The 10,152-nt window shown below is 41.6% G+C and overlaps 1 protein-coding gene across 6 annotated transcripts in view; it reads right to left on the reverse strand.

Annotated features, from left to right (window-relative positions):
- The window catches only part of LOC130379089 (lysine-specific demethylase 4C-like), a 30,841-nt gene extending 20,812 nt beyond the window's left edge, over positions 1–10,029 (reverse strand). For 4 of the 6 annotated variants that reach the window (XM_056585684.1, XM_056585681.1, XM_056585687.1 and 1 more), the window contains exons 1-7: positions 9,925–10,029; positions 8,453–8,616; positions 5,122–5,297; positions 4,615–4,729; positions 3,067–3,260; positions 1,038–1,087; positions 225–328 (exon numbers count right to left, since the gene is read on the reverse strand). In XM_056585684.1, the coding sequence (XP_056441659.1) occupies positions 225–328; positions 1,038–1,087; positions 3,067–3,260; positions 4,615–4,729; positions 5,122–5,297; positions 8,453–8,596 (783 nt within the window). In that variant the 5' untranslated portion in view covers positions 8,597–8,616; positions 9,925–10,029. Of the gene's footprint in view, positions 1–224; positions 329–1,037; positions 1,088–3,066; positions 3,261–4,614; positions 4,730–5,121; positions 5,298–8,452; positions 8,633–9,839 lie in introns of all 6 variants that reach the window. The other 2 variants (XM_056585682.1, XM_056585683.1) reach the window with 2 other exon arrangements.
- Positions 10,030–10,152: the final 123 nt, after the last annotated feature.

Genomic DNA, 10,152 nt, shown 5'->3' on the forward strand with positions numbered 1-10,152 from the left:
CCTAGCCACAGTTTGAGAACAGCACACGCGTATTAATTGGCCCAGTAAAAACTTAGATAACACCTAGATAAGCAGGATAACGCATGAATAACGAGGCAAAGTGGCCTGCTTAATTGCTAGACCCTCCTGACATCTGCATAGTTAAAACCCCTGGGCTTTAGCACAGCACATTCTGGGAAAAGAAAGGTGAGCGGTGAGTGTTTTTGTTCCAATGAACTGCTTACCTTATCAAAGGGGATCCCGTATTTCTTCAGTACGGAAGGCGAGATTAGAGTCATTTTATGGCGAAGAAAAGCCTCACAGCCCTTAAAGCTATTGGGAAAGAAACCTGACAACCACACACAGAAAAAACAGCTTAATAATAAGGCTGGGCATTTTGACGTGTTATGCTTTTTCACTTCAGTAACAAAGCCTTTATTTCCCTAAAAGCAAGAGAACGCCGAATGGCAGCAATATTTTCCAACATTTTATTTGACAAATTACAGCACTGCTTGGAAAGTGGATATCAAAAGCGGCACGCCATCGCAGACTGGATGCACTTAGTCATTCTGAGAACTTAAGGGTCTGTTGGAAAAACTGCAGACATCCCTTATTCGCCTTTTAATTAAGCCAGACTGCCATCCATGGCAATTAAAGAGAAAACACTCTTGGTTTACAGGGACTATGTTCACATAAGTCAACACTTGGCCAGTCGAGCAATGGATCTCACTGCAAGATCTCATTACTGAATACCCCAAAAAGGCCCTTAAAGACGAAGAGTACAGCATATATTAAGCTACGTCGTTCACTCTTCCTAATACTGCCTCGCTTTTCTTGTGGTCAAAACCCTTGAAAGAGGCAAACAAATCCCTAATTGGAAAGGTAGGGGATATCCATGTACGATATTCATTCATTAGACTGCTATTCATCTTTAAGCCATTGGAAGCATGCAGGCTCTCAGTCCTGCTTAACAGTTTGTATTGTATTTTGGTAATAGCATTCCTGGATTCCTCATTCAAGATGTCCATTGTCTGAATAAGAGGGAAATATTGCTGTACCTGTGGCCAGTCGCTCGAGTCTCTTTCCATGCTCGGGGGGGATGGCATACCTTTTAGGGACAGAAAAGGACACATAAGGACCTGGCAAATGTTTTTTTAATGTTTGTTTAATTCTAAAGCGGGTGTTACGTGGCATACAGCGACACGGCTTTATACAATGAGACGGACCCCTATTGAGCTGCACGGGGTGGATTAGTAATAGTTCTCCAAGCCAATATACTTAGGTCCAATACTGCCATCAAGTGGTCACTAAAGTCCTTTGTTGTATTTGGTGAAGTTGCAACAAATACAAATGTGACCCTATTTCAGAAGTCATACAATACCACAAAATTTACCTCACCTTTGTTTTCATATTTGAGATTTTTTTGTGATGTTGTTGTTGAAAATGGTAAGCACTTGTTTTTTCACTAAAGCAAACCCCCTCGCCTATTTTTCTGTGATTGACGCCCGTTTTTTTAACTAAACTAAGCTGCATCATGTAAAAAACAATATTATAAATACTAGTGAAGACCCCTATTATAGGCTAGCCCCTCAAGGGAAGAAGGTCAACAATGCTATTTATTTGGCCATGCACTACTCAACATCCCCCCACTCTGGACAGGATTCTCTCCATGCTTCCAATGCAATTTGGTTGACATGCTTCCCCCTGCAGGTCTGTGCCACTTCTGTCATCGGTGCACCTGTCAGCCTTACAGTGCAGTGAGAGCGAGGAGGGGGGGGGGGGGAGGACGTGAGCGGCAGGGGATGGGGGCTCAGGTAGAAAAAGGGAGGCACTGGCCTGGGCTGGGTGGGGAATGATGAACTGTGAAAATAGTGTGTGCGTGCGTGTGGCATGTGTATGTGTTAGAGAAACTGATCCCTGTGAGGTTGCAAGGATTATTGCTCTAATGAGAGGAACTTCCTCCAGGGTGAGAGATAGGGGGGGGGGGGGGGGGGGGAGAGCGAGTGAGAGAAAGAGAGAGTGAGAGGGAGAGTGAAAAATGGAGCGAGGAAACCTGGTAATAAAAATGATAAAATGCCAAAACTTCATTTTTGAACCATCATCATAATTTGCCTCCACTCTCAATGGGTTTTCTGAAAATCCAACTCGTCATTTGGGGACTTGGTTTATATTTAACCTGTGTGTACTCTCCCCAAGCAACACAAGAATTTGTTCAAAAAAAACTAAATAATCTTGAACAACCTATAAGAAAAAGGCTAATGGGATTCCCAAGCTGAAATAGCGTTATAGCCTTAGATTCAAAACGTCAGCTTAAATCTTTGCAAAATGAATATGTTCACATTCATTTCATATTTGAATTATTCAAAATAACATGCATGTAAGATTTGACTAAACAAAAAAGGCAGATATTAAGTTCTGTGATCAAAATGACCATATCAAGGCAGAGCTCAGCTGTTCTCAAAAGAAACGGCTAAATTCATACAAATTGTTTTGACACTCATTCAAATCCAGCAAAATCCCAACGATTCCTAGCCAAATCCATTCAAATTCATAACAATCTTGGCAAATGGAAGCACATTTTATCGAATCCTGGCACATCTGAAATCAACCTGGTGAGACAGGGAGACAACATAAACACTGTGTGTGTGTCTGTCTCTCTGTGTCTCTCTCTCTGTGTGTGTGTCTCTCTCTCTCTCTCTCTCTCTCTCTCTGTCTCTCTCTCTCTCTGTGTGTGTGTGTGTGTCTGTCTCTCTCTCTCTCTCTGTGTGCGTGTGTGTCTGTCTCTCTCTCTCTCTGTGTGCGTGTGTGTCTGTCTCTCTCTCTCTCTGTGTGCGTGTGTGTCTGTCTCTCTCTCTCTCTGTGTGTGTGTCTGTCTCTCTCTCTCTCTGTGTGTGTGTCTGTCTCTCTCTCTGTGTGTGTGTCTCTCTCTCTCTCTGTGTGTGTGTCTCTCTGTCTCTCTGTGTGTGTGTGTGTGTGTGTGTGTGTGTGTGTGTGTGTGTGTGTGTGTGTGTGTGTGTGTGTGTGTGTGTGTGTGTGTGTGTGTGTGTGTGTGTGTGTGTGTGTGTGTGTGCACCTGGCCCCACTTACCAGGATTTGGGCTCTCCAAAGTGCAGATAGTTAATGCTGTAGAGATCCATGTCCTCCGTGTGCCAGGAGAAGGAGGTCTTCCACATGCCAAAGTAAAGATAGGGCGTGTTGACGCCTTGGATGGACACTCCACAGTCCTCCTCGATCACGTCCAGGATGGAGTTCAGATGGCCAATGTTCCACTCCTCCACATCCTGTTATTAAGGGCCGAGAAAAACACAGCAGCCACGTTGATGAGGGAAATTATTCATTCAACATTGGATATATTATCCACACACATGGCTGAATTATCAATTTTGTGATGGATATGTAACGATGTGAATGTAATGCAATAGGTTTTATACTGCTGGATAAAGGTTTCCCCGCAACTTATTTTTCCATTCTTCTTTACAAAACCCTTTGCAAACGGAAACCATGCAAGCAAGGATGAATTATAAAACTTGTTATCAATGCTATGTTTTGTAATAATAATAAGTAAGTAAGTAAGTAAGTAAGTTTTATTTATAGAGCACATATACACACAGCATACACTGACCAAAGTGCTGTACAATAAGATAAGATAATATATAATAAGAGGTTGAAGCATTTTCAATTCCAACGGAGAGAAATAACCTGACATAACAAAAGAGTTTTCAAACACTCCAGGCCAAGAACAAATTAAGCAGGGATTTTTTTTTAGTTTTGAGTTCATTAGGCTGACACATTATGTAGGCTGCCAAAATAAAGACTACGTTTATATTAGTCATCAATATTGACGCATCAAGATCAATATCTTAAGTGAAAGTCTTTATGCCCAGAGACTGAGAGAATTGGAATGGCTATGGAAAGCAATAAAAATGGGTGAGAGTCTTCAACTAGCTTGTTGGGTCATCTTGAAGACATTAGAAGACACCGTCATATTGTAAATCTGACAGCAAACAGCTACCAACTGTTCTATATTGAAGTTACCGAAAGCGAGCCAAACTTAAATTACAAAAACGGATTGTTCCAGTCTTGATTGGGCCGAAGCCGTTTTACAATACTATACTTTATAAAAATAAAATAAACACTATCTATCTATCTATCTATCTATCTATCTATCTATCTATCTATCTATCTATCTATCTATCTATCTATCTATCTATCTATCTATATACTTTGTATATTAAAAAAAGCTAGCTGCTAGCCTGCAGGTATGGCACCATTGTGCTATCTTGAGAAACTACATTGAATGGGGTAAGAATGATTATGTGTTTTAAATTACTGATCATTTTATGGTGTATGGTATGTATTTTGGGGAAACTTACTAGGTAGAAACCATTATTTTCACCCGATTTATTCAAGTATTGCTTCACGTCCTGCCTAACAGTGCCCCCTAGCTCTTCTAAATCACTGTACACTCTCGTGACTTTTTGCCTAATTAGCCACCACATAACATATGGATATTAAAGCTGCAATAATCATGATACGGTTAAAAATAAATTGTATCCTGTGCAGAGAGGATTTAACACTGATAAAAAGGGGTGTATAAATGAAAGTGACAATGAACAACAGTGAAGAAACGCTTACCTCATCATAGAGGCTTCCACTGACATCAGCTCCATATATGGGCGAGACAAAAGTCAGGTTCTTCCAGTACTTCCTCTCCAGGTCTTCATAGTTCAGGTACCGAGGTGTACAGTACCTATGGATGAAGATTCAATAGAGTTTTCTTTTTGCATTCAAATGCTTTTTTATGTCTTAATGTGAATTTCGTTCTTCAAGCCCAGTGTCAGTATTTTAACATTAGTTTAAACTTTTGGGAGCTTCAAGAATATCATTCAGAATTGTTTGAACCTCACTCAATTCAAAGTTTGTTTTTCATCTTAAATAACAGATCTATTGAATTTATAGCAACATGCATAGCCACTAAAACCACTGCTGTATGCTCAGCTGTGGCTGTGTTGCTGCATGATAGTGATATTAAGTGAAGTCTGAAATGTTCCTTGTGATTGTGTTGAAGTATGCGCGAGAAATGTTTTATTCTCCTTTTCGCAAATCGACGAATGGTTCCGAGAATCCCATAATAATACTGACTGGTCACTATTGGCGAGCCTCCTGAACTCCTGGACGCTGAGGGGCTTCTTCTGGATGTTGTACTGTGTGAAAAGGCCCGACTGGCCGGCCACCATCTGCTGGATGGGAGCATTGATCATCACGTCGTCGATGTCGTCGTAGGTACGCCGCGGCTTCCAGCCCTTAGGAGGAATCACCTGGGCACACACGAACACACACACACCACACACCACACACACACACACACTTGAGCTGATGTCCTCATTTACTTGCATCAAGAAACAAGCACGTCTGCCCGGGATTAGGAGTAAAGCACAGCCGTGGTAGAGCGGCTTAATGCAAGCATCCGCAGGGTGCAAGCGTGAAAAATTATTATCACTGTTAAGCTTCTCAGACACGTTAGGTTTTATATACTACACATTTGGATCGCGGCCGACTTCAAACAGAGCAACGTTTGTGACTCATGAAAGAAGGCCGTACCAGAAACAACCGGGTATTCAGTGGCAATATAAGAGGTAACACCACAACATTATTCTTCTGTAGCCTAATCATATTTGTGATTATTTTTTGTCAATTTGAATAATGAATACGGGATATAGTAAAAAATAGTTTCTCTCTCTCTCTCTCTCTCTCTCTCTCTCTCTCTCTCTCTCTCTCTCTCTCTCTCTCTCTCTCTCTCTCTCTCTCTCTCTCTCTCTCTCTCTCTCTCTCTCTCTCTCTCTCTCTCTCTCTCTCTCAGAAAATGCAAGATGGTGTGTGTAGGTGCTTGGGAATAGAAGCGTGGCGTCTGCTGGCGTGGCTGCTGGCCACTACCGGTGCCACCTGTGTGGGTTGTTGTTACTAAAAGGTGGGCGACTGGGCGTCTCATTAGGCCCGCATTATCTGGTAGCTGTGTGTGAAAAAATACAGACTCAGTCTCTCTGATAGGTTTCTGTTTGGGCATGTTATGGCTTTACTGCATACAGTTGAACTGTGTCTCAGTAAAACAAAAGGTACAAATAAAAGGTTATCACAGAGTTATAAAACTTACAGCAATGTACAAGTACATGCAGAGGGATGCAGTCATTTAAAGAGCAACAAGAAGGTGTGCATTTGGGAAATTTAGCAAAACCACTTAGACTGGATAAGCAGCAGTCCATAAAGCAAGATTCAATGGAATGTAACATTCTCATTGTAAGCGCCACTCTATTGAGTTCGCAAGCACATAATCTCGGAACAAGAAATTCGACTATGCTAGTCATGCTAGCTTTGTCAAACTTCTGAGGCAGAGCTTGCCCAGGTCCTGGGCTGGGAACCTAAGATCGTGGCAGGTGGAGTAAGGCACTTTTTCCTGTCTTGTTACGAATATATTCTACCAAAGATAAACTGATTCGTGATTGCAAGACGCAGGTTTCAGATCACAATTTTAACAGATGTATTCCTACAGTTCCCAGTCTACTAAACAGATTTGATTTTAAAACTCTGAATTAATCGATATACTTTTTCAGAAGCACCATTTTAGTATTCTCGATACGAGGATGAGCTATTCTAACGCTTATTGCTCCACACAAGAAATATTATCATTTGACAGGGATCATTTTCCATGCCTCTTGAGTTGACATATCTGTAGTTTCTAATATATTTTGTCATATGCAGTGAGGTCAATATTGAAAGAGGTAATTTCCTTCATACAACAGTCATACTGAAATGTGGTCTTTAATCCTGTGGAATTCTGCCTTGTTGTTTAAGTTTAGCTTATAAACTTGCCTTAAAGGAAGACTCTTCAGATCATTTTGGGTTTGAGGGACTAATGCGGCAACAATCCTTCAAACTGGTCCAGTATTGAGCGAGAACACTGCAACCGCAATCCAAGAAAACCAGCTGCAATGTAATGAGGGCTGCAGTCAACCAAAGAAGATCTTAGTAGTAGTCTGAAAATCGACCAACTCTTTGATTGGAAAAACAAACATTATAATCTGCACGTTATTTTGATCTTCTCTTGATCGGCCACTATGCGCTCTACTCTACTTGGTAGCCTAAATATTCCTAAGGGCTGTTTGGAGGTCAGTGGAATCAAATCCACTCTTGGTTCAAGCAGTGGGTTTAAGCAGGTCGCTCAGCAGCCACAGAGCACCAGTCGGGCAGCGCTGAGTAGTAGAAAGACCGCAACGCTACTGTATTCCTATAATTGGTCCCAATGGATAGCCCTGCGATGGGTGCCAAGGTACCCATTCTGATATGACCATTCCCAAAGAATATTGAGCGTTAAACACAAATGTTGACAGAGCTGTGCAAATAAAGAATTGTATGATAACGATTATAGTCAATTTTAACAAAATGCTGCTACACAGACTACTTCTCTGTCATGACGTTAATTAGTTGGGAGCTGATTAAATGTCCAGTGAGTTAAAACTAGCCGTCTCGTTTAAGGTTTTTGTCTTCTACAAGAGCCTGAACTAGAGAGCCTTGAATATTCATTGTATTTATAATTACCGGTAATGATATTTAGCCTTACACAATATAGCCACTCCAAAATAAAAAAAACTAGGTCTGCATACGTCCCTTCCGCACATATCAACAGAACTTGAAAGCCCTAAATTGTAAACCTTTGGGGCATTAGTGCCCCATCAAAGTACGTCCTCTAAAAGTGGTTGTTTTGCCACTGAGAGGCTCAGATTATATTCTGACATTATGGATAGGATCCCTGCAGACAAATAAATGGTTTACGTTCACCTTTCACAAAATCTTGCCGAATGAGAAGTCTCGCTCCTCAATCTCATTGAGTTGCTGCAGCGAATGTCCCTATAGAGATTACAATCTCAACTCTCAAATATTTTAGATAACACTAAGCTACTTTTCTGTAGTCCAACCCAACAAATTCTCCTATCTCCAGCACATGTTTCCACTGATCAACTCTGAGTGAGACTTGGTTGGATAGGACCCAATAACCAAAAGACCGGATTAAGCGAAAGGTTAATAGAGAACCTGTATTTCTCTGTAGGGTTCCATACCGTACTGTTTATGCCTGTCAGTGTTATAACAAGCAATTTTATAGGATGTACATTGATGGGGAGTTATTGACCAAAAAGATTACATTGCAGCCCGTTCAGCAAATTACTGATGCAGCATTTTCGCTCAATAATGGACCATTAAAAAAGAAATTGTCTGCATCAATACCTTAGACCCGCCCTTTAACATATATGTAATGCATGCTATCTAGAATAAACAACTCAAAATAAACAACCAAATATTTTGCAGCCCATATCTCAAAAATAATACTCAGAATACATTAATAAAGTTTTATCCCAATTTACCTTCCTTATATTGCAATAAAATAACCCTCAAAAAAGTTAAATGATAATGAAGCTCTTACCTTAGCCAGGCCTGCCCTGTGCGCCCCTTGAGACTCCATGTAGACCAGGTACTGGTTGAAGTCCCTGAACTCCTCCATGGTGGGCCTGAAGGTCATTATCTTGCAGGTGGGGTTTGCAGGGGTGTACACCTCTGCACCCGCCATCCTGTCGCCTCACCAGATAGCTGAAAGATGGAATACCTGATTGAGAAACGTTAATTTGCCATTATAAAGCTTATTTTTTAATATTTAATCAAAATATATAATCAAGGATTATGTTAGTTGTTCATTGTACGGAATTGAGCATATTAAATAACCACAATCTAGACTGGTCCAAGGGGGAAACATAGTGAGGATTACTGGGTTGCTATACAAATGTACCCCACTAGGTGGAAGTCAAAATCCTCAAATGAACTGGCCCTTTGACACAACCTCCATCAGGTTTTGGGTCCCCCCCCCCCCCGCCCCCCGTCCCACTCCCAACTTGTTTTGGGACAAAGGAGCTCATGGCTTCCATAAAAATAGCAAGATGATTGTTGCCTGTTATTTATTATTGTTTTAACGTTACGACATAACGTGTTCAAACTGCGATACGATCCAATGGCGTTACAGAGTATACGCATAAACAAATAAAAAGAAAGCAACGCCTTTTTATATTATCCATCTGTAGGCTTATAAGCAGCTCACCAAAACAATAACAGGCTCATGTGGGAAACAGAGCTAGGCCAACCAGCACACACTTTACACTCTTGTTATCTATTAATTGGAAAGCAAGATATTTTTTTTTTTTAAAAAGCATTGTTCTTAAAACGAAATCAAAACCCAATATCAAAATCTGCACCAAACCACTATTTAGGATATTGGTATAACATCTATGTGTATTTGAGCGTAGCAGAATGCTAGCCAGCTAGCCTACGTTTTGTTATGATGCACAGCAATGGCTGAGCCTCCGTCGCTCGGCTGGGAAGATAACGAGCAGAAAATGTTAGATTGGGCTTCAAGGGGCGCTCCCCAAGCCAACCCAGGGCCTGGTGGTCAGCACACACCGGACCAGAGCTCGGTCCATTGTTGTGAGGTGGCTTGAGGACAGTTTAAAGGCGTGCTAGGTTAGCCTCCAGCTAACTTGTCAATGCAGTGAGTTGGGATTTAAATGCCCCTTGCAAGGTGGCTGCAGAGGCTAGGCCGGGTTCTTATCTCAGTGGCTCCAAGTAGAGTGGTGGATAAATCATTGATCTTCATCGCATTAAAATGCAAAGAATAGTGCAATGCTCGCGTTCAGGAACAGATAGATGAACAATAAGAACCAAAGTACCAACTTTGTCTTCCCCTAGCTGGTTAGGCTAGCTCAGCGTCTCGTAGCTGGGTGAATACACCACATTAAATGCAATGGAGTCACGAATAGCTTCACCTGCAGTGGACTCCAGACAAACAGCGCCTAGTTAGGAAGATTACCGGCGGAAACGTCCGGTCTGTGTCCTAATGTTTTATTTTACCTTCGTGTGCAGACACTGTTTCTTAATTTTCTTTATCCACCTCCTTTCGTCCAGCTGTTTCACATGACAGCAGCTGGTGCTGCTGCTGGTGGTGATGGTGGTGATGGTGGCTTTCGGTTCGAACCATAGACATACAGACATAGACGCCGCATTCACCACTTTGATCCATTAATTCGATGCGTCAACGTCAACGCCATATTGGAGAGGCCCGGACTGGAATGTAAACAA

This window comes from Gadus chalcogrammus, chromosome 3 (genome assembly GCF_026213295.1).
Source record: "Gadus chalcogrammus isolate NIFS_2021 chromosome 3, NIFS_Gcha_1.0, whole genome shotgun sequence".
In the NCBI taxonomy this organism is placed as follows: domain Eukaryota; kingdom Metazoa; phylum Chordata; class Actinopteri; order Gadiformes; family Gadidae; genus Gadus; species Gadus chalcogrammus.